The sequence below is a fragment of the Ptychodera flava genome, chromosome 2 (assembly GCF_041260155.1).
Source record: "Ptychodera flava strain L36383 chromosome 2, AS_Pfla_20210202, whole genome shotgun sequence".
Classification (NCBI taxonomy): Eukaryota; Metazoa; Hemichordata; class Enteropneusta; family Ptychoderidae; genus Ptychodera; species Ptychodera flava.
The window spans coordinates 26,231,648-26,257,636 of NC_091929.1; the positions used below are offsets into that span (position 1 = coordinate 26,231,648).

Below are 25,989 nucleotides of genomic sequence, written 5' to 3' on the forward strand. Positions count from 1 at the left end.
AGTTTCTGTAGATGTTTGCAGTGACGGGTCCGGGGAGCATTATTTGGTCCTTCCAAACAATTCAGTTTCTGTGAACAACAGTTAATGAGCAGATAACCGCATTCCATTTTCTGAACACTTGTATATTTTTAAATGTTTTACTTTGTATTTGAAATTATTGTTTGCATATGGATCGTGACAGTTTACTTTGTTAACCTCTCATAATCAGTTTTACCTTCCCTGTACAGACGTTGCAGTGTTTCAGGTTAAAATTAGTAGTATCAACGATCGGTAAACTAATGATCTAGAAAAAATGTCTCAGATTTCTCAGATTTATTGACAACTTGTCGTAATTCATTAATCTCTCCTAGTTCTGTTGTTAAAGACGCTTAAATGTGTTTGACTTCAGATCATTCGCCAGCCAGAAAATTGTTGAGCCTTATAAAGATCTACATCTTCAATAAATCAGAATCAAACAACCATTAATCAATCAATCAATCGATCAATCGACGAAAAAGTCAATTAATCGATCAACAATCAATCGACGAATCTTTCTTTATCCTATTTGGGAAATCAGCTTTTTCGGCAGTGACAACCATAATGTAGATCACTCATGAAAATAATGCGTATATTAATATCCAGGCAGCACACATTCAAACTCAATAAAACACACAAGGGTGAAATGAACAATATACAAATTTTAAAAACTAGTGAATTGCTTGCAATCGTGTGATAGTCCTGTTGACAATGAAGCATTTATGTCTGTTTGTTTTTAATATCGGTGTTCTAAAACGACGAAAAGAGGGGCTAGAAAAATCAAATTCATGATGTAATGGATGCTGTACAGTCAGTACTCACTTTGCATAGATATTCTTGTGCAGGCAAAAACGTAGCTTGAGAAAATGCTGCAGACAAAAATTGAAAACCCAGGAACAGGAACTTATGAGTGCGTAGTGATGGAGCATGGCTGTCACACGACAACTTACCTGTAATCAATGGAATTCAAGATAATAAAGCACATAGTTTTCAGTAAAATAATAGCATTGTTTTAGGAGAAAATTCAAGGATTCAAACTTTGTTCTTACCGTAAACAGTCGAGCTTGTTGAAAGTCAAGTTTTAGACTACTATATTCGTTGTCTGCTGATAAGTTTTGCTCTTGTGATTAAGAAAAGCAAACCGCCAAGTAATAGATCACAAAATATTGTATAATATTTGATTAATGTTTCTCAATTCACATAATAATAATGAAAATGTATTACTGTAAATTAGGTGTTTCGTACCGTTCCCCTCTCCATGTTCAAAGCTAAGACCACAACGAAAAAATACAGCGTCAATGACAATGTGAGACTTGCACACACAAAGTAGTGGTCCGTTGTAATCCTGCAGATAATCAGGAAATAGAAATAAAATTGCGGGGTTCTAGAAATTATTCGTTTCATGGACACTCGTGTACAAAGAAGCACCTTTTCGTTCACAATTTAGAAGTGCATTTTGTGTGATTTGGAGTAACATAAATCCTCAAATTTAACTCTGCATTTTTTATCACTTTTACCATATTTGAATCTAGTATTTACCTGTGATTGTTACTGTGTGAGTCAATGGGATACCAACATGTTTCATAAATATTCAACTACGACAAAAATCGGCGTTAGCTTATCAATAGAATCCATAGGTAACATTTCTTTGGTACAGTTGTTATAGTTGTAAATAGTAAGGCTAGTAAATGACCAAACTGAATCGTGTCAGTTCCCATAAAATACGTAAATTAACAAGGGACGACATGCATGTCGACTTTTTCTTTATAGTCAAGATCAAAGAGCTTAACTTACTTAAAGGGCTTAAGGGAAAATATGTTTTTATAGTCTGCCGTAGCGTCACCAACAATTTCAGGATCTTGTACTGTTGCCGAGAATGTACGCATGTATATGTGAGTTTCTGGTTTATGCTAATCTGGATCACTTTGAAATTTGCTTTGGCGAGCTAAGGCCCCCTTGTTATTAAAGAAATATGCAAAGATTGTAATTTGTGTTGCACAAATGCGATGTATGTATGTATGTATGTATGTATGTATGTATGTATGTATGTATGTATGTATGTATGTATGTATGTATGTATGTATGTATGTATGTATGTGTTTGTCCGTCAAAATCAAAACCTCGAAAACCGCAGCACCTACCATATTTGTATTTGCACATGTTATAAAGCGATAACAAATCAATAAAGAATACTTCCACAACAAACAAAAAACCAAAACTTCCAGTATGGCTGCCTTTCAGCTCTTACACGATGCACGAGACATATCAAACTTTTAGGAAAGCCAGAGTCCATTAATGTAGTGTTGGAAATATGCTATTTACCATTTCAAGGCAATAGAAATATATATTCTTGCGTAACAGACAGCAAAAATTGTACGATTGTCTTTTTAAAAATCTCGACCGACAACCGGAAATGTGTCAGCATACGGGAAGCAGGCTGCCTAACCGGCACATTGTATCACCTCTCCCGATGTTCCGGGCTACACGCACCCGTCGCCAGTGAGATGGAAACATAATTCATAGACATTACTGCGATCCTTTAAAATTAATGTCCCCATACTCAGGCCACTCTCAGAAAATTTTCCTTATGATGATAGCTCGATTTTTAGAACGAAATAGTTATCAGTTATATAGAGGTCTAACCAGATCGAGTGAACGGACTCACAGTCACTGTTCCTGTTGGGCACATACAATGAGCGGTCTGTATGATCGATGTAAGCTAGCTGGTGGCCGCAATCGCAAATTGTTCAAAAACATAATTCACAACTACAAATCGAAAAAGCGTGCTATAAGGATATAGTAAACATTTGAGTTTGACATTTTGATCTCTAATATTGTTTTTCATGATCGTAGAACGGCGTAGAATTCGCAATACTGTAGCCGCAAATTTCTTAGAAATACAACTTGACATTACAATCTTAAGCTGTATTCAATTGTACCAATGTAATTTTGAAGAACATTTGACATCTTAAACATAAGTTAGCTTTTGAACGATAAGATGTCCAACGCAACAGATTGCGAATTCTACGCCGTACTACGATCATGAAAAATAATGGTCGCTATAAATTGAGGGGTGTTTGTCAACATTGAGACGACCCAAATCAAACCAAACGGAGCTGAACCGAGCAAAAGCGACCAAAGAAGACCGAAGAATTGTGAAAACGACCTGAAACAGGCCAAATTAGGGTAAGAAAGTTGCAACCCGCCGTAAGATCAACTGAAACTTAGCAAAGGAACTTAAATCTGTACTCTTTGTATCAAGCAAATAAGTGCCACTCGTTTCTTAAGAGGAAAATGAATGTAAGCAATTAAGTTACCTTCTGAGGCACAGCATCACAAATGTGAAACTTGTCAGGAACGCTGCTAGGCCGTTTGCTACAAGAATAATTCTGCTCAAAGCATATTCCGCAAATGGCTGTTTTGAGGAAACAAGGTTAGAGAGACATTAGAAATTTGAGGCAAGAAGAGGTGAAAACGTCCGTATTAGCGAAACCTATTTATTTCATTCTTAGCAATATATTAGTATTACATAAATAACAAACAAAATTGACTTTTGAAGAGTGGGTAAATCTTACCATTGGCATTGTGCCCATTGTTGTTATTATCGCTACACTTCCTACATGATCACACTGACACTCTGTGAAATCAGTTGTTGCATTATGGTTCACTTTGCGACAGTTGTTATAGTTCCATACACTGCGTTCAAAGAAAGGAAAGACTTACTTTGTTGTTTTCATTACTCAATATTTTTTTTCTAAGTACACCCTTAAAATCGTATAAGACAAATGTACAATTCCTTGCTAACTTGTATTTAAAAACATTTGAAATATTTTATGTGATCACAGACAAATACTGAAGATTATGACATTCTAATTTTCCGAACGTTAAAATTTTGTCCTAAAGTCGACAAGATTTTGCGTTTTATCTTAATGTCTGCATATAAAGCTGCATATAGAGCATAGGAGGAAATAAAACTCACGCAGTTGGATTTCCGTGGATCATAGAAATGCATTTAGCATTGTAGCCAGCCTGAAATTAAAGACCAAATTTTACTAGACGAACTTGATTAATGTTTCAAGACATATTTATTGACTATACGCTAGACAACAGAAGTTTGCTAATGACAATATATTTTCCATTCAATCTTACAAAACATCCATACACTGAGATATCTTTAAAAACAGATGACGCTTTACCTTTAAACATGGTACGAAGATGTATAATTACTTATTTTTTGCTACAATTGTTTCGCGCATTAGCCAAAATCATACAAACAAGAAAACATATTTGACTTCCTCAACACATCTTCAAAAACGTTTGTTAGACTGTGTAGATGGTTGATGTACTGTCGCTACAAGTAGGTTTGGCAAGGTCCGGTTTTGTTCAAACTAGTACAAAAGTTACTGATGCAAATTGTTGAGAATATTTACTTCATTCCGTGATGTTTGTTCAAATAAGTATAGACGCTCTGTATATAATCAAATCAGAATCTGCTCAAGTAATGATAAAAATTTGCATAATGGTATACATTTTTGGCCAATACGTCTATCTATTTTAAAACACAAAGCAATAAAACAGTCAAATAAAAAACCAAAAGAGTTTTCTCGCTAATTACTCATCACATAACTTTCAAATTTACCATGAGGGTACCATAAGGTAACTGATTTTATTTTTACTAAGGGAGGGAGATAATGAAATTCGCGTATGTCAATATCAGGGTTATTATTTAAATATTTGTTAAAACGTTTTTTACAAGCATTTCTCACACCGCTTTTAAATTTACAATGTAGGTCCCTTTAGGTGACACTATTTTGATATAATATAAATGGCGTTGTTTGTATATGTCAAGGGTAGGTATTATTGTATAATTAGGTTGAAACACCTTGTTCCTGGAAACCACTCGCCTGATGACTTTCATGACTTTCAAATGCTGTTTGGTGGTACCCAGAGACGACTTACGTAATTTGTTATGTAAAATAGTATTTGTACACGTTAAGTTAAGATGCAGTGTTCCCATCTTTGGTTAAACAACTTTTTCTTTCAAAAGTATATGTCAGAGTTCCTTCAAATTGCATTAATTTGGATGCGCCATGTGCTAATGGCATTCGAATTTGATAAAATGTATATGGATTTGTAAAATGTAGACTTCATGAACCCTATATTCATTTTCTACCGCAATCTTCAACTCTGCAACTTCTTCTCTGAGAGTTTTCACATTTAATTACCACATTTCCTGATCTACTGGGAGCATGCGTCATTAATTCTATTTTAATTCAGACTTCGCATTTAAAGTATATCCCCAGAAAGGAATATCTATGAAGTCTGTATCAATGTGCACGGCTATGTTGGTAGCAATGCCATGACAGGGGGAACTTGACAACACAACACTGAGAAAAAGTTTATCAACGTTAAAAGCAATACCAATTACATTTACCTGTTTGTGGTATAACGTGAAGGTCAGAGGTTCTTGAAGCTTTCTTGTATGCTTGCCTTCTTCACTGTTGTAGACACTGACCGAAATCACGGGACTGTTAACTCTCTTAACCTTTTTCGTCGCAGTTATTGTACGCACCCACTGTCTATTCGTTCTAGAAATGAAATATCGGTAATCGTTAACGAGTATGATTTTTCATTCCCTAGTATGAATATCATTACGGCGAAATATATTTCCGTAGTTATCATCTCACATTTCTGTTCGTGCAAGATAACAAGCAGTTAAGTACATTTACTGTACAACTACATTTATTGGACCATATAGTATGTGGAAAGCACACAAAACAGTCTCAATAAATTTTCGATTAAACGTGAGACAAATCAACTTACCCCTTTTGAGCGCCAGGCGGCAGTATGTTAGCCGGGTTCTTGTAAGTAAAAACAATCACCGTTATACGATCTGTTGGAAATTTAAAAGGGAATTATTTGTTTCTGACATTAGGAACTTTACCGATAGCTAATTTGGCACCATTGCATTGATAATTTGAATAAACCTGAATGTGGCCAATCCTAGCGACCTCTACATCAATTATTCATGCTGTCTAAAAGGCGCTTTTAAACATGAGCAATTTGAAATAGTTTTTCTTGTTTGTATGATTTCCGCACTCATATGAAAAATTATTGACAGAAAAATGCTTTCTTCATACCATATTTCGAGGTAAAACGTTCACAGGTTTTACAAGATATCTCAGTAGATGGATATTTTGTGCGATTGGATTGAAGAACATAATCATTAGTACCTCTATCGTCAAGCATTATGATCAATATATATGTCCTGAAACACAGACCAGGTTCATCATTAAGGGTAACTAAATGTGTGATATTAAAACACTCTTAACTGAATTACCTGAATTTTGAAGTATGACGTTCTCTCCGGGTATGACAACTTTACTTCCTCCTTCGTCAACTTTAAACCAAACACTTTCCTGTGATCTCTTGTGTCTTGCAACTTTCACTTTGCTCGGAAACTCCAGATCGTCGGCATAGGACCTCACTTGTTTTGCTTCAAATCCTAGTATTATCAAAAGATAGAATGTCGTTCTTGTTCATGAGAAATATTGAATTTTCATGCTTTCCTATAATATATTTAAGCAATAACCCCCCCCCCCCCGCCGCAGGAGGGTAAACACGAGATTTTGGTACAATGCGCGACATATAGCACGAGCCGATAGGCGAGTGCTATATGGAGCGGATTGTACAAAAATCGAGTGTATACCCGACTGCGAAGGGGGTTATTGCTATTATGTTATATCAACTTGCGTGTATTTGTTGTCTTACTTGGGTATTTTCATCACTCTAAGCGCCAAATGCAGAAAATGGACGTCTGAGAGATCGAACATCGGAAATTCTGCACCCGAGACCGAGCATTTTTATAAGTTGGGATTCCGTACAGGCACACAGTATCCTACGATAAATAAGCATTACGTCCATATCGACACTGCATTTTATTCGCATGCAACACTAACGATACTTGTCAAAAATATCTGCTGCACTCACACAGAAAATGGGTCAAGAGTTCTAATCAAAAGAAAAAAGTTACAATTTTTTTCGTAAATTTACATAAGAACAATAGAGTCCAGGCTTTTTTGGCATACTAAAAATAGATTTGTCTCATTCTGTACCGAATACCGTCGCGACATTCAGTGGTGGCACAGTGAAGTTACAGGATCTATTTTTGATGGATAATTTGGACGTTAATTGTATCAGAAAACAAGCATTTTTAAAATAATCCAGACTTGCGATGACTGCAACTGTGATGAACAGTTGTGCAGATTCTGAGTGTGTTGCCCGATGCAGGGAGAGCTGGACGCTGAAACTGCTCGTTACATTTGATGTCAAATATCGCCGCAGTCGCCAGAAGTCATCCCATTGTTATTTTGAACTTCTTGGTCTACATCGTTAGGACATCCCGATCTGTTATAGCCCAAACTTTGGAAAATAATATCTGACATACCGTTACTGTGAGGAAGTGTCAATTTATTTGTGTATGAACGAATACTATCTTCATTTTAAAGAGCGGTATTAGGATATATCGCGTCTCGACTCCCGCAAAGTGCACGAAAAAACACGGTGCGCTGTCGCCCCATATTTGTATGCATTATACCCCAAACGTGCTGCTTCAGAGATGTCTTTCATCATCGATCCCAACTTATTTACACCAAGAGGTGAGTTACACACCCACACTTTATCTGTGTATCAAAATTCGGTCTTTGGTCTTTGAAACAAAGTGGACTGTTTCGGTCTTTCTCGAGGGTGTATTGTTTAGATAGGTACGTTCAGATGCACCGACCGGGCAATTTTCAAAAATGCTGGTTTAGGGGCCCGTTTTAGCACTGCTATCAGTGCTAAAACAGTATTTTAGCATCGGTGGAATGAGCTCTCGTCCAATCAGAATGGCGCATGGTAGCATGATATAATATAAATTTAGTTAACTTTATTCCTTAATCCTTAACAGGGCATTAGGTACATGCTAACGACACTGTGTCATTACAGGATATCCTTCATCATTGCAAGAAATTTTTCGATTTTGGACGCTGTAATAAATGGAAACGCATCCCTTATAAGGCAATAAACCATACCCAGCGACGGTATACCACGAGATTTTGACCAGTGTACGACATAATAGCTCGTGTATATATGACGTGAACTGGTCAAAACCGAGTGGTGCACTGTCGGTGGGTGTGGTTTTATGGCTATTGTATCATAACAGTATGTTGAAGTTCTGCCAGGGAACGTCAAAAAGGGGTTTCTCTCGTTGATAGTTCGTGCATGTACCAACCGTGCTATATCGCGAATGTTGCACCGTCATTTTCACGTCTCGACCAAGCAGATCGCTGTATTTGCGTTATCAATATATTGGACATATAAGATATAATTTGACATATTATACAGTCAACAACGGTATTACCACTGAACTGAAAGATTTTCATACCTATATTTTTGCTGTAAAGCCTGACTTCAGTGTCGACCTGTCGGACGTAACGATATACAGTCTCTCCGAATCTGTTCAGCGTGTCAAACAAAGTTATGGCACCTAACTGAACGCCCCGGGTCTGAAAGTGAAATGAAATCAAGTTAGATTATGTGCTTTGCTCGGTGAGAGTGAGAAACCTTTCCACATTTAGAGAAGCAGCAAAACGTTTAAATCGCAAAATGATACTTGTTTATGCTAACCTTGGGACTTGTATCTCTCTCTGTTTACAATACGTAGTTTTTAGTACATTGTCTGTCCACAAAACTTAATAAACATAAAAAAGTTTTTGATAAAAAAGTTTTGTATATATGGTGGCGGTATTGATAGAATGTGATCACAAACGTCAGTAAATATGTTGCATATTTTTCAGACACACACTCGTACACTTTAATCCAACCTACGGATCGAGGATTCAGTTTTATTTTATAATAAAACTTGTAGAACCCAAATTGCTATATTATCGAAAATAAATATAATCTTACATTTAGAACTTCAATACGCCATGTTCAAAAGACAAAATATATTTGGTTGCGAAGAGTAGCATGACCTTTGGACCACAACAAGGGGCATACACTGTCAGACAAAGAGTGGAATTTGGACACATTATAGTTTTTCGTTAACTTAAGTGTTCGCGCATTCTGGCACTTTAAAAGCAAAGATAACAGTGCATTTAGTCCTGAAAATTAATTTGATGTAAGAAGTGCGATAAAATATTTGCTGAGTTATTGATTCAGTAAAACTTGTGTATGGGTTCTTACTTCATGAATCTGGATCCAGCTTGGTTCCGTGTCTGCATCTAATAGAGCACTCACGAATCTTACAATCGACTGAAATATAACACATAACATTACAGGTTAAATGGTAGGAACAAATAACCTATTTTCAATAGCAAACACCCACTAACAGCATATGACGCGCTACGCCAAAACATCAACAGAAATTGCACAAAACACTATGAACTATATCCATAAAAGATAGAAATCCAAATCCCACACAGTTCATATATTTCTATTATTTATCTATCTATCTAGAAAATTTGTATAGCGCCAAATATCCAAAGTTAAAATATGCTCAGTGGCGCTTAGAGTAACAATGAAAATGCTCTCTGGAAGATGTAAGTTTTTAAGAGTCTTTTGAAAATGTTGAGATTAGGAGAGGTTTTTATATCCAGATCTAAAGAGTTTCAAAGGACAGGGGCTGCTGCGCAGAGAAGGAGCAGAGGCCATAGATAGTCAGAATCCACCTAGATGTGTGCAGAAGACATTTATCAGATGAGCGAAGAACACGTGATGTGGCAAAAGGTGTTATCAAATTCCTGAGTTATTGTGGAGCTTGTCCATTCAGGGCTTTGAAGGTAATCAACAAAAGTTTGTACACAATTTGATGTGTAATTGACCCTGAACTAATAGTAACTCGCACACTAGAAGCTGCTACAAGCAAATTGCTGATACGCTTGCCTAAATTCTACATTATTGTTGACCTCTTTACAAAGACACCCCTTGCTTTACGGCAATCACAGTTCCCACCTTCAACATTTGATGTATTTAATCAAACTATGCGAGCGAAAACTTCCTTCCATACCGTAACCATTTGAAAAAATTTAGTTGCAGGTGATATCCCCTTGGTCAAACTAATCAAATGCTTTTGGTAAAAATTCTTACTCTCTTATCATAGGCAAATGTCTCATACTTAATTACGCTACATGGACAGTTAGCGTGGCAGTAGTGGGTGGTACATTTTTGCTTCAAAATGGTGCCCTCTATAGAATGATTTAGAAGTAAGTCAGTTTCTCATTTCTGCCACTAATCATAGGTTACCAATTCATTTTTGTAAGGGAAAACCTATGATCGACCGTAAAAACATGTACGAGCACTTTAAACTAAAGTTAAATGTCGACTACTTAAATATGGCCTCTGTTAACTTCCTGGCTTAGCCGGATTCTCATATAAAATTGTGGTTGTTACATGAACCAAGTTTGTATGTATATGCGATGACTAAAAAGTGAATATAATATACAAATTAACACATTCATACATTTCTATTTTGTTTCTTGCGAATATGTAAAAGCAAAGCAAATGCTAGTCCAGAGCGAGGCAGCGTATATTTCATCTTCAATTGTTAGGACAAATTAACTGCTAAGAAGAATATATAATACTTTTCCAGATTACACTTTTGATCGAATTGAGAAAAAGGATCTTCGTAGGGCTGATGTATTACCTGCAGATACATCGTTTTGTCGTCTTCACTACCAGGTGAGGAAAGTGGATCATTATCAAGAATCTCAGATATCACGTATTTAGCCAGCAACAGGTTACCTGCATAGGCCTTATCCATAGACATTGTGATGTTGGTGAGCAATGCTGCTGTTCTGGATGCTACGCTGAGGTCAGGGACCTGAAATATTCAAATGATCTCCTTGTTAATTTTCTACTCTGGGTCGATAGCTCTGCTGGTGGACAGAATTGCCGCCGAGGCTGTCTTAATCAATGTATCATTGCTCTGATAAAGTTTGTGTGCGATGTATGATAGCGAATATGTGAGTGCGAGTATTTCACGAACTCTATAGCGTGTGTTGGGGTCGCAGTCAGAATAATTGTAAAAACTCAGGTCGTTTATTGAACCAATCTTTTTTAGGATGGGGTTTTTGTCGAGCGGTTTGACAATACTTTTTGGTTAGGTGACTGGTTGTCATACGTTGTGAGTTCGAATCCTATTGAAAATCTACAGTAAGCGCGATTGGAACAAAGTTGTAATATTTGGCTCTTTAGGTTGTTCAAATTTTTCAAAACTGATAGGTGCCATATAATTGAAAGTAAAAACATTACAAATTACTACTCATAAAAACAAGTGCATTGCAAAAAGGAAAATTAGATGAGCTTACATATGCTGATGAAACCAAGTAATATAATATCCAATTATCCAAAATTAGTTCCAATCGTGTTATAACTTAATCGTCACTGACAATTTTTCAGGGCTTACAACGACTATCAATTATTTATACACATTCGCCGACTTTACATGAGGGACATTATATTTTTAGCTAAGAGGATATTTATTACATTATTATTCAAATGCACGATGACACATCTCATATTTCATTGCAGCAATAAATGTCCGAGTTAGCTTCATAAAGCTAGACGCTGCATCTTTACCATAGTCATACAAGTAGCCGGTTTCTGTACTTTTGTCACCAATTTTATTTTGTACATGAAGACCATGAATATCATGACTTCAGAGTAATGTCACATGCTAACGAAGTGGACTTGCATTTGAAGCTCAACGCAGCTATCTCTTTTAGCCTCTTATCCAACGAGTAAAAAATAAATAGGAATTTCATATACTCGCCATTAAAAAAATCATTTTTATCGAATATTCAATGTCTTGCTTGAGGGAATATCGTTGCAACAAATTGAAACCTGACCTGTTCGATCATATGTAGAATTTCTTCAGATTTACATTCAGTTGCGTAGGGTTCCCACCATTCACCTCTTTCATCGCAGAATCTCATCATTTTCCCTACGACGATGGTGTAATGAAATAAATGGAATAACTTATTGTCATTCCTTAGACAGACAGATACCCAGTATATAAAGACAGATATATAACAAGTATAAAGACGATAGGATGATAGATAAGTTGGTAACATGGGCGGATGGATCTATGTAAAAGTATTAGTCGAAGGATTACGGATACAAAGATAGACAGAGAAACATATATTAGCAAGCTGAAACGGCAATAGGACAAAGATGCAGGCATATATGTATATGAAACAAATATGAACATGGTTACAAAACATTTCATATTCGGAGCAGTTCGTGGTTAGCCAACGGATATGTTTTATTTGTTTACCGAGTGTCCCGAGTTTTACCAAATGAAGCTTACGAACACTCGGTGGCATGGATAAACGTATTACCTGTGTAGCCATCCGGACAATTCACCCAGTCTGAAGTACAATTCGCAGGTACGGATTCCCAGTGAGTGTTTGTTAGCGTGTCTGGTCCAGCCGGGCACGTTTTAGATGTCTTGAAGGCTACGAAATGAAAACTTTTGACGTATAATTGCATGATTACTATTGAATGATACATATTGGGATGAGTTGACCGGTTAAAAGTTCATATATATTGAACTATAAGCCGAAAGGTAATCGTCATTTGTCATAAGTATTAAATTGTATACGTGATCAGTTGCACTGGTACAAGCTAAACGGCGATGATACCGAAAGTATTTCTTCGTCATATGAAAAGATGAAACAGATACAAGTGCAAATATCCGTCTGTCAATTACGTTTTCAGTCATTAAGCTTAAAATGAATATATCATGGATTCTTATATGATAACATCAGCCAGAATTTGCCTTATGCTAATAAGGGATTTTAATCTGTACATCACACTAACCTCATCCATAAATAAATATGTAATCAACCAATCAATCAACCAATCAATCAAGAGATCTATTGCGACCAATCAATCTATTCCATTTAAACTGCTTTCTGGTCAATCAGTTGTTATAAGTTATCACCCAAAACATTACGTCTTTATTTCCGCTCAAATTTTATTCAATGTTGTCAAACCTACCACCAATATTGCATTGTTTCTCCATCGGGAACAAGGGCACACATAATTTGCTTCCAAGTGAAACGAATCCTCGTTGGCAGACACATCTATAGCTACCAATGTTGTCAATGCATTCTTGATTCGTCGATAGGGGAGAACAAATGCTTTTGTCCTCTTTACATTCATTTATATCTGTAAGACAGGGTCAAGAGTCCAACAGTAACAGGGCAGACACGTAGTATAAAAACAAATAGATTAGGCTTTTGTGGAGAAAACTTCATGCAATCTGAAATCCCCCAAAGAAAATGAATTAGTCCTCGTATTATTGATTACATATTACAATCGTCGCTTCATGGAAATATTGCTTACAATATGTGCTCTGAGCTGTTACGTGAAATTAAATCTTGTTCGGTCGAGCAGATATTAATATTCATGAGACATGCGTATAAGGGACGGAACTCTAAAAAGCCGGATGTTCCATCACAAGCTAGATTGAGAGCTGCGATCTTTAAACCCCCACCTTGTTACTCACCTACCCCTGCAAGTACTAAGTTTGGTGCCCTTTTTCCATGTACAGAGAGACCAATCTTTAGGGGCCCTCGACCACTTAACGCCCATATTAGACAAATACCAATGCGCAAGTCGGTCATATATTTGCCTGGCAAATGATATTTGTACATTAACCATCGAGTTCCCATTACATGTATAAAACCTGGCTTTGGTAAGCGCAGATCTTATTGGAAGTTAATTTGATTGGAAGAATTAAGGAATTTTATGTTTTAGTACAACCGGCAAAGTAGACCGAGAAAGCCTGATACAATACTCTTTGAATATGTCATATTATTAGTTCATAGTGGTTATTACGTGTTAGTTATTTTAAAAACAGAGAAATCCCTGTATGATCTAATGAAATCTACCAATAACAAGGGTGTTTTCGGGAAAGATTGCGAGTGATCTGATTATGCGATACCCACCGCCTTACCCGTGTACAGACATTTTAGAGAAAGCTTTCTATACATGAAAAAAGAGTCAACAATTTTTGACGATCTCCGGCTCTTCGAGTTTGTCGTATGATTAGTGTATTGTACTTAGCATTTGTTAGTATTTGTGATAGGATTTCGTAAATTCATCATCAAATATGATTTTTCTGAAACTGGATGTCAACTGCTCACTAGTAATTATGAAGACCACTTCAATAACGTACAGGTGATTACTCACTTGTGTATCGTGGGAAATCGCTAGACCATATTCCATCACTGCATGTCAATAGAGGGTTACTCGAATTTGACCTGAAACCCGCACGGCCTACTGCTATCAGCGAGCTCTCGGAGTTTATACTGATAATGTGTTTGCCAATACGTTTCGTACACACTGTTGATAAAATGGTATAAAGCAAACTTAACTACTTTGTACACGATATATTACAGTGAATTTCAAAAAAGCTTGTAGTTACAACGTGCTTGGGTGATAAGAAACGTTTCTGGCAATAGAAAATGACGCCACCTGCATTCACTACAAACGTTCTCCTCAGAACAACAAAGCATCATATCTAATGAATGCTAAGCAAGTATTGAAATAGCAAAAATCTCACGTAGACGTTTGGGTATATAGTCAGATATGCATGTTTTAACAATTCTATTAAAAATGGAATAAATTCTTCAATATAAAATATGCGCAAACCTCTACATAATATTGTTTCAACGTGATTCTCTGTTTCACACTGTGATGTAAGTTAAGTGACATAAAAGAAAAACCGGTAAAATGAAATGGTATCGTTGAACTTACTCTTATCTCTGGTTGGTGACCGTCCCAGGGTCGGTGACGGAGTTTCTTCCGTAGTTGCTTTGCTGCTATGAAATTTCGTTGTAATAATTTCCACTGTCGTAGACGGAAATTCCTGTGTAGTTGCCTTGTTAGTAGTAGATTTGACTGTTGTGGACGTTGCAGTAAAAACAAAATAAATCATTTATAGTAAATATGTGGATAAAAATGACATAAAAAATATAAATCCATTGTAATATCGCGGCGTTTAGGGTTACTTATAAAGGTAATTAATCTCCAATGCAAATTTACTACGTTAGAACTATTGAGCAAGAAAGATTTTTTCCGTCACAACAAATCTATTCAAATTTGTTAAGTTCTCATTATCTTTATAATTGTGAACATCGTTGATATGAAAATGATATTTTGTCACGATTTCATACTTACATAAAAATTCAACTGTACTGGAAGCCTGAATGATATTTAGAATCCACGCCGAATTCGCGCGGTTGCCGTTATAACACTCGGAAATACGGTTTTAACAGTCCCTCCATACAGGAGGGACTGTGCACTTAAGATTGATTATTGGTGAATTTTTCTCGCCGATCTTTCTTATTTAATTTAATCATTTCCAGTGAATTTAATCTATTGACGTTTGATGATCTTTCTTAGTTGAGCTTATTTGTTTACTTCCTGAACATAGCAATGTGGTGGCGACGATCTTTATGCAAAATGCCACCGACCGAGCAAAAAGGGGACAGAGCTCCAGATATTCTAGCTGTTTTACTTTGTTTCTTTAAAGACGTTAGAAAAAATGTTGTCGTCATCATAAATACATCGACGACGATTAAAGTTAGTTTTAGAATGTTATCTCTTTACAAAAGTAACCACAAAGCGTCATATCGTATGAATGCTAAGTAAGTCTTGAAATGAGAGAAATCACACTAGACGTTAGGGTATTTAGTCAGATTTGCATGTCTTAACAATTCTATTAAAAATGGCATGAATTCTTCAATATGAAATAAGCGCCAACCTCTACATAATATTGTTTCAATGTGATTCTGTGTGTGTATCAGACTGTAATGTAAGTTAAGTGACGTAAAAAAACCCGATGAAATAAAATGGCATCGTTGAACGTACTCTCATCTCTGGTTGGTGATCGTCCCAATGTCGGTGACAGAGTTGCTTCTGTAGTTGCTTCGGTGCTAGGAAATTTCGTTGTAATAATTTCCACTGTCGTAGACGAAAATTCTAGCGTAGTTGCCTTGTTAGTAGTTGATTCGACTGTTGTGGAAGCTACAGTAAAAACAAAATAAAACATTAAGAGCAACAACGTGGACATCAATGACTAGTTAAAAAGGTAGCAATATGGCAGCGACGGTCTTTTGCAAAATGCCACTAACAGAGCAACAAGGAGACAGAGTTCCAGAAATTCTAGCTTTTTACCTTTGTTTCTATAAACACGTAACAAAAATTCATCATAATACATCAACGCTCGATTACAGCGTAAGTTTTGGAATATAATAGCCTTACAAACGCAACAAGTATCATATCTTATGAATGCTAAGCAATTCTTGAAATGACAAAAAATCAGGTAGACGATAGGGTATATAGTCAGATTTGCATGTTTTAGCAATATCATTAAAATGACATGAAATATTAAATATAAAATAAGCTCCAAACTCCACATGATATTATTAATGAAATTCTCTGTGTAAGACTGTCATGTAGGTCAAGACACATAAAAGAGAAACTGGTAAAATGAAATGCCATCGTTGAACTTACTCTCTTCTCTGGTTGGTGATGGTCCTAATGTCGGTGACGGAGTTTCTTCTTTAGTAGCTTCGTTGCTAGGAAATTTTGTTGTACTGATTTCCTTTGTCGTAGACGAAATTTCTTGTGTAGGTTCCTTGTTAGTAGTAGATTCCACTGTTGTGGAAGCTGCAATTAAAATAAAATAAAACATTAAGAGTACCAACGTGGGTAAAACTGACGTGAACAATTGTTACGACGTAAAAATTTAAAATCCATAGATATTTATTGTCGCGTTTATGGTTATTTTTACGTCCTATGTCAAATTTACTACGTTAGAACCATAGAGCCAGAAAGCTTTATTCGTCATAACAGATGTGTTAAAATTTGTTATGTTCTCATTACATTTATAATTGTGAATATCGTTGGTATAAATATGATATTACTTTCACAATTTCATATTTATATAATAATTCAATTCAACTGGATGATATTCAGAATTCATGCCAAAATCACGCGGTTGCCGTTATAACACTCAGAAATAGGTTGTAACAGTCACTCCATACAGAATTGATGTGCACTTCACAATGATTACCGGTGAATTTTCCTCGTCGATCTTTCTTCTTAAATATAATCATTTCTGGTGAATTTAAATCCATCGACGTTTGATGATCTTTCTTAGTTGAGCTTATTTATTTATTTCCTGAACAAGTATACAGTGCTTAGATAGGACTTAAAAAGGAGGAATGGTGGGGCTTGCTTCGAAACGAGCAAGATGGCGGCGACGCTCATTGTACAAACAGTCACCGACCGAGCAACAAGGGGGAGAAAGCCCCAGAACTTTTTGACTTTCTTTCTATAAACAGGTCACAAGGTTACAGCGTTAGTTTTGGAATCTAACCGCTTTACGCCTACTTTTCGTCGATTATGTTGCAAAAGTTTGACAAGAAACGATCGCTTGTGCATTTAAAATTGCTGTGTTAGAGTATGAAATGGTTGTGTAAACCACAGCGTGAATCTTCAGGTGTTTATTTCGAACCCGATCTGTGCTCTGTGCCTATCTGTGCAGGTCTGAGCTCGATTCCAGATTCTCGATACTGAGTGCTCAGTGTGCAGTGTAAGATTTCTTTCACGTACACTAACGCTGCTAAATGGTCGGAATAAATTTGTGTAGAAAGCGATAAAGCGAATGTAACACTTCAACTGCCCGTGTTTGATTAGTTGGAGTTGATCCTAATCCGAAAACCAGTGACCGTGGATGGCCACTTTAATGCTTAACACTCACCTGTTTTGCAGGCGTCAGGACAAGTTGACCTATCCACGAGGCATGTATAGGAGACATTCAGGTACTTCATTTTCCCTCTGCAAGAGTCCCAAAAGATGCTATTCGATGCGTAAACACTACAGTATGTTCTTCCATCGCACAGTCTTGATACTTTACAGTGACTACTGGCTTCTTCACAGTCAGTTTCGGCGTTATTCCCACAGACATCACTCCGTGTCCGTCCAAAGTTTGCCGATAAAACATGAATGGTCCCAGTAGCACATTTTAGGTTTGCCTCTTCATTCTCACATTTATATAGCGATATCACTGAGAAAGACACAGGAATAAATCAAAAATATAGGTGTCTTTTCCAACATATGTCATGCCGAAGAGTCCAAGGAGTAAAAATGTATAAGTCATATCATTCCTGAAAATTAGAAACTTTGGCAGGTATACACTTGACTTGCACGGATTTGAAAGTTTATGTTTATTTATTTGTGAATCTATATTTTTTTATACCACCGTGTCACGTGCCTCAACAATTTCAGATAATTTCCTTGGTTCAGTCGGGCCCCGTGACCGACCATAATGTAATCAACAAACCACATCAAGTGACGAGTTTACCACGTAATCTTCACCAGTTAATGACATGTATGTACGTGCTATAGCACAGATATTGAATAAAATGGTCAAAACATACTTGTATAAGTATAAGTGATAGGGTTCATTGGTATTACACTATAACAGTATACTGAAATTCTGTCATGAAACATAATACACAGGGGATTTGGAAGTCAAGTCTGTTCTATGGCAATTGAAATAATAGTGAAATGTTTCAGATGTCTTGACCGATCAGATGGCTGTATTTTCATCATCAATACATAGGTACAAACATAATACTCAAGATAATTGGACGCATGAACGCGTGTAATGATAAAACATATCTGCTACTAAATGCATAATACCAACTAATGAATCGACCGGGATTCATTTAAACTTCTACAACTTAAATCTGGCTTTAAGTAAATCAGTACTGGAGTTTTACATTTCACCACCAAATGAGCAGTAGACGACGAATACGCGCACGTCAGCGCTTTAATGTACACAGTGTACCTATACTGACAGCACTTTCAGGGTTTTAGGAAGAAAATGACATCATGTGATTTATTAGTGAGAGATCGACCTTGCCATTGGTAAATAAAGACAAAGAATAGGACGGCGAGTGTGAGAACAAGCATTTACGTGCAATATTTTGGGAAATATATATCTTGCATACAATATTTTCGCTAAAATGGCGACTTTGTCTTGGTTGTTGGTTAACCGTCATTGCTCCTTATTTTCGCTTCAATAACAAGATGAAAAAATATTTACTTTGAGTATCAAAATAAAGTTATCAACATAACAGACGCATTCAATAGATAAAGTTGACTTTTCAATTAAAGGGTTAGTAACTGTAACTTTCGATAATTTTTTCACATTTTTGTTTTGTATGCCTATTACAAGTTCTTGTTCTAATCTCCATGGCATATTGAAATTCCTATAAGCTGGCTCGCCAACAAGGCGTCCTGGTCGCGTAAAATGAACTGTTATTGATTACATTTGATTCAAATTACAATGCAGTTCACACATTTATCAGCTGAGTTGAAAATCCAATCACTGCGTACCTTAACATGCTTTGGCGACTTAAAGAAGAAAGTATAATTGACATTAAAAATAATACAATTGACAAATCATGAATTACAACAACTGACAGTTTCGATGCTCGTTACTTTCAGTCCCTGCAAATCATTATTGAATAATATCAGTGCTGCTATGGAAGAATGGCTCTCACAAGCCGGTGCTGACTAAACAGTGCCATCAAGTGGATGAGGGTAGAATGAGCCCGAGGACAGATATTGGGACTATCAAATTCTTACAACGCTTCTCTCATCTACCTCTTGTGGCGCTCATTTTGAAGCTCGTGAAGTACAAAAGATTTCGAACGTCTTAGTTTTTCAAAAATCAAAACTATTTTTCCCATACTGTTCACACAGAAATGGCTGCCATTTCGAATTTCAAACATCGGTTAGATTATTTTATTAGCTCACGTGTGTAAACACGTGGGCTAATTTCATAGCGACGTCTGTCTGTCTGTCAATGGGTGTGTATCTTAGTGTGTGTGTGTGTGTCTGTCTGTCTGTCTGTTTACACGATAACTCAAAACCGCCCGAACGGATTCAAGTCAGATTTCGTACACAGGTACCATATGCTACTTGCAAGAACTGATTAGATTTCGGTTAGTGTGGCTTGCATATTAATGAAGTTATGCAATATTGTTTTTTTTTTCCGTACAATGGTTTCCCTATGGAGACGGTAATCACAGTGTAGACATATATCAAGAAATACTTAACCAAATTTCATGAAACTTTTCACAGATGACAGTCTCAGAACATTATGATGATACTGTGAGTGTCATGTCAATTATCTTCTTATTAGCATATTTAATGATCTTTTGTTATTAATGAGATAACTCTGAAATTCCTGCACGAAACTTGATGATATTTGCAACAAATATTGATCTGATATATATCTAAGTATACTTAGAAGATTTGGCAGTGTCAAGTTAAAAAATAGCTCATTTGCATATTTTATGAAGTTTTGTAATTAGTCATATAACTCCGATATAACTTCACCAAATGTGATGAAATTTGCTGCAGATACTGATTTGACTGATATCATATGGATGTTTTATTTGCATTTCAAGGCCTCCGGCCCCATTGCAAAGAGTTACATTACACAAGAGAAAAGTTACAATTTGGTATGAAATAAATATAGTATGAAACAAAGTATTTACAATCGTTAGGAAAATTAATTACTAAGACATTGTTTTCGGAAATTAAATGCCTTATAAATAAATATACACAGCTTACGTATCGTTCCTTCATTTGATGATTGTAGCAAACGGTTAAATTTACAATAATTTGGATGGATATAAGTTTCACTTGAAATATAAAGTACACGAAAGTCTTTATAGGCAGGACATTCTAATAAGAAGTGAAATTCATCCTCGACTTTGTTAAGATTGCATAAGGTACAAAATATTTCGCTAGATATCATGTTTGTGTTTTGGAAACGTTTTGTACAAAAGAAAATACTTGTCATTTTCTTTCCGATTATAAATTGTTTTTCTTCGCAGCCACAAGAAAGTCTCGAAGGGGTAGACCAAGTGGTGGTGTTATGGTATATGTTAAAATGGATCGGTAAAGTTAAGCAAATTCAGAGTGATCTTGAAAATTGTGTTTTTCTCGAATTTGACAAATCAGTATTTTCATGTGATAAAAATGTAATTTTGGGCTGTTGCTATATTCACCCAGAAAATAGCACGAGTGAAATCGAAAAATTAGAGGATTACTTAGTAAATGTCCGTTCTTTCAACGCCGAAAGTTCTATCATTCTGTTTGGGGATTTTAACGCCAGAGTTGGTTCACTTGAGGATTGTATGATAGACGACTCAATTGATCATGTACCTCTATTGGGTGATATTGGTTATACATTCTGTAAACCACGTCAGTCCAGAGATTCGGCTGTAAACCCAGCTGGTAAGGTTTTGATTGATTTGTGTAAGAAAGTAGGTATGCATATTGTAAATGGTCGAACAGGTGAAGATCAAGTTGGTCATTTCACATGTTTATCGTATGCTGGGGCAAGTGTTGTAGATTATGTCATCATTTCTTCTGAGTTATTTGACAGCGTGGTGAATTTTCATGTACATCAACGTACTGAGTCAGACCATATGGCGTTAACATGTAAATTTAAATGTAATGTATTTAGAAATGTCAGTTGTGTGACTAGTGAAAACAACCACGAGTGTACAAATGTTGAGTGTTTTAAATGGTGCGAAAATTTCAGAAATACCTTCCTGGAAAATGTATCTTCAACTCAGGTAACAAGTCTCTTCAAAGATTCAATAGACAGCTTGCCGAATATTGACAGCGCTATTGATAAGTTTACCTGCGCTCTGAAAACTGCTGGGAAAGACATGCAGTGTCAAACAACTAAGCGTTAACAAGTAGATTGGTTTGATAACATGTGTTTTCTCAAAAAACGCTAGTATGTGTAACAAACTGAAAGATTCCAGGAAGTCAAATACCAGCTTTGCCTTAAAAGAGTACTTTGCAGCAAGAAAAGGTTTCAAAAAAACGTGTAGAAGTAAAAAGTTAAATTTTCAAAATGTCATTGGAGAGAAACTTTCAAACGCTTTCAAGGAGGGTTCATCAAACATCTTAGGTATTTTGAAATCATGTATGAATCGTACAAGCTGCAGCTCAAACAATATTAGTCTAGATGATTGTACGATTATTTTAAAACATTGTATGAACAGTGTGCGGATACTGGTTCTAGTGATCACTGCTTCTCTAAATCAGTGAGTGAAGTCTTACAAAATTTTGACGTTTCTGTAACTGAAACTCAGGATGCTGAAACTCTAAATAGGCCTATTTCTGAACAGGAGATTTTATCAAGTCTCAAAAAGCTGAAATGTTCGAAATCCCAAGGCTTTGATGGAATCCCAAGTGAGTTTTTCAAATATTCATCTGCTGTTGTAACACCTTTCCTTCATATTTTGTTTAATTTTATTTTTGAATCTGGGTATTTCCCCGAAGACTGGGCGACCGGTGTAATTGTACCCTTGCTTAAGAATGGTGATAAGAATAATGTTAACAACTATAGGGGGATTTCACTTTTAAATATTTTTGGAAAGATTTTTACTTCTACTCTTAATGAAAGGCTGACCATCTGGGCTGAAAACAATGATGTAAGATCCGAATGCCAAGCAGGATTTAGAAAAGGCCATAGTACTGTTGATAATATTTTTGTTTTACACGCTGTAATCCAAAAGTATCTCAGTGTTAAAGGAGGAAAATTTTATTGTCTCTTTGTGGACTTCTCGAAGGCATTCGATAGAGTTGATCACTCCTTGCTTCTTTATAAGCTGTCTTGACTGATATCTAAGTGTAGTGTAAAGCATTTAGTAGTGTGAAATTAATTAAGGGTTCATTTGCATATTTAATGAACTTTGTAATTAGTGATTTTACTCCAAAATTACAGCGTTAAATTTGATGAAACTTGCTACAGATGTTGATCTGATAAATATCCAATTGTACGGAGAAGCATTGAGCAGTGTCAAGTTAATAATTATCTGATTTGCGTATTTCATGAAGTTTTATAATAATAGTCATATGACTCCGAAATAACTGCATCAAACGTCATGAAAACTGCTGCATATACTGATCTGACAGATATCTAACTGTGTTGTAAAGCATTTAGTAGTGTAAAGTTAATTAAGGATTCATATTTAATAAACTTTGTAATTAGGTATATATCTCTGAAATTACGGCACCACATTTTGTGAAACGTGCTACAGAAATTGATTTGATAAATATTTAATTGTGCTATGAATCATTGAACAGTGTCAAGCTAATTTAGGGTTTATTTGCATATTTAATGAACTTTGTGATTAGTGACATTACTCTAAAATTACAGCACAAAATTAAATAAAACGTGCTACAAATGTTGATCTGATGGATATCTAGTTGTCTCATGAAGCATTGAGCAGTGTCAAGTTAATTAACAGCTCATTTTCATATTAAATAAAGTTTTGTTACTAGTGATTAAACTCTGAGAGTACTGTGCGAAGTTGAAAAAACCTGCTACATATATTGATAACATATATCTTATTGTTCTGTAAAGGGTACTGCTATTAATGAACCTGTTGTAAAACACGTGAGCATATTCAGTTCATATCTGGTTTTTCTAGTACCAACTTTGCATATTTGGGATTCAATATCAAATACTAATTTACAGATTTTCGAGCGTCTAAAAAGACGTGCAATTCGTATTATTCTTGATACTGATTCCAGTGTGCCAACCAAGGATCTTTATCGTACATTACGATGGTTACCACTCGCTTTTAAAATTCAATTAAACAGGCTGGTCCTAGTTTTTAAAGCTACGAAAAAGCTCGCACTATGCAATATTAATGAACTTTTTAACGAATACCGTCCTTCGAGAAACTTACGATCTGCAAATAAGCATCTTTTAGACATTCCAAGAGCCAGAACAGAGTTTTTCAGAAAGTCATTTCAAGTAACAGGTGCAATTGAATTTAATAATTTACCTTTTAATCTTAGGGAGCTGGAAGATGTTAATGATTTTAAAAAGGCTTGTCATAATTATTTATTAACCAAGTACATCGAAACTTGTTAATGCTGTTTTCTCATGCACTGTATCATTTCTTGCGTGATTTGTACTGTCTCTCTTTTAATTTTTGATTGTATTTGTGTTTTATGTCTTTTTGTGTCTCGACCTCCATGAAAAGAGGTTTTCGTAACCTATGGAGTTATCGAGATTAATAAATAAAGTTTAAATCAAATAAAATAAAAGAGAATGGTTCGAAATTGATTTTAGTAAAATTTATGAAAAGGTTGAAGTCTCGCGTTCGAGGCGCATACAACCTTAAAGCCGCATATGGTACATTTATGTCACCTAATGTACAAAGTAATGTTTGTTTGTTTATAACACTGTAATTCAATTCGTACCGATTTAACAATATACGACAAAATTTCCACTACCTAAGGAACCTCAAGTATCTTCGAGAAAAACATTAGAATCTTGATCAAATCCAAAATGTTTTCACTAGTCTTCTAATTATGGTTTGAAAAGATTAATTGCTTAATTCAAATAACAACTGACATTATTTACTTTATAGCGTGCATAGATGATCATAAAATATTTTCACTTTACCTTCGCCTAACACTTCCACTTCACAGAGGGTGAGACTGTCAACTTTGTTTTCTAGTTGCACGGAGACAAAACGACCTTCCAGACAGCATTCAACTTCTATCATCTCATTGGTGCTGATCTCATCAGCTGTTATGGTTTCTCCGCACTGTTGGTTGTCAGCAATGACGTCACTGTTACCAACTCTGATCACCGCACCACTTAAACGTTGAGCTACGGAAACAGAGTAGTAGATAATAAGTCCCTGTTCACAAACAACTCTTCAATAATGCAGGTATTAAAAAAAATTATCGGCTTCAGTAGTTAAGGGGCAGGATAGCGAACCGCGCGAGATGTGAGTGGTGGCGCTTGTATAGCACAAACGGCCAACTGAATTTGAGACGGGCAAGTATAGACCAAAAGTTTTCTGAGATTTGGGAATATCATGTAGTTCCAGATTTGAGTGATGCCTTGCATATTGAGGTCCCCGAGGTCATGATCTTTCAAAAGACCCAGAGATCGTTAATTCTCCAACCCTGGGAAATGCTGGCATTAATGTAGTCCCTCGTTTGTTCGTCCACGGAATAGCAGTCGGACACACAAATCCCGCAGGATTTCTGGAGTTTAAGATTTCGTGCTGCATGACATGTTTCTGCTTAATTTACATTGTGAGATTTGGAGCATGATAGAGGGTACATATCATTATGGACTGTTGATGTAGGTGAAAGGTCCAATTGGATAAAAAACGTTTAGCTGGTAGGAGGTGCACGGCTAAGAACGAGCTAGGTGGACCCCTAGTTATTGTAAATAAACCCTTTTCATTAAAAAATACAGATCAGATGTACACTTTAGTCACATTGGATAGTCTTCCTGATTAGAGTAAAATAATATTCTTTGCAAACGGCATGGAAGATAGGAGTCAAGGAATTATATGTTAAGTTTCCCTGTTAAATCTTTTATGATTTTATTTTATTTTCTTAGAGTGACCGAGAAATGTATTTTCTTTACCGGTTTTACTGGTAACAATACGTCATCAATATAAATTGTGTGACATTGTACATTGGCCCGACCTGGCCTTTATCAGACAAAGGGGGAGAGATTCACATTTTCATTTCATCTTTTGCAATAAAATATATATGGTATTATTGTACATTATCAGATGCGCAAGCCAAGTTTGTCGTCTCTGAACAGAAAATACCGGGATTTATACTCTGATCATTCTACGTCACGACAACCCGTGTCTATGTCATCAAATTTGGTGCATCGGAACTTTTTTGCAAAGGTCTTCGATGTACTCGTCATGTAAACAAACAATATGGATGCCCGTATTTGTCCTGCGATCAAAATTCATCTGACGTGAAAATTTGTAAAAATCAGTATGATTTTAAGGGTCTGACAAAATACATCCACTGAGCAAATTT

At 36.0% G+C, this 25,989-nt stretch overlaps 2 protein-coding genes across 2 annotated transcripts; both read right to left on the reverse strand.

The window, feature by feature from the left end:
• Positions 1-3,328: 3,328 nt before the first annotated feature.
• On the reverse strand, positions 3,329-7,644 carry LOC139149615 (uncharacterized). Its single transcript, XM_070721452.1, has 7 exons — positions 7,620-7,644; positions 6,356-6,520; positions 5,839-5,908; positions 5,450-5,603; positions 3,995-4,044; positions 3,591-3,711; positions 3,329-3,430 (listed from the first exon to the last, which is right to left on the reverse strand). Exons 1-7 carry the CDS (start codon positions 7,642-7,644, stop codon positions 3,329-3,331), a joined length of 687 nt encoding a protein of 228 aa, XP_070577553.1.
• Positions 7,645-12,360: 4,716 nt separating this feature from the next.
• Positions 12,361-25,252, reverse strand: LOC139149624 (salivary glue protein Sgs-3-like). The gene is made up of 6 exons (XM_070721463.1): positions 25,234-25,252; positions 24,593-24,802; positions 16,582-16,737; positions 15,937-16,092; positions 14,821-14,964; positions 12,361-12,512 (listed from the first exon to the last, which is right to left on the reverse strand). Exons 1-6 carry the CDS (start codon positions 25,250-25,252, stop codon positions 12,361-12,363), a joined length of 837 nt encoding a protein of 278 aa, XP_070577564.1.
• Between the last annotated feature and the right edge of the window lie 737 nt (positions 25,253-25,989).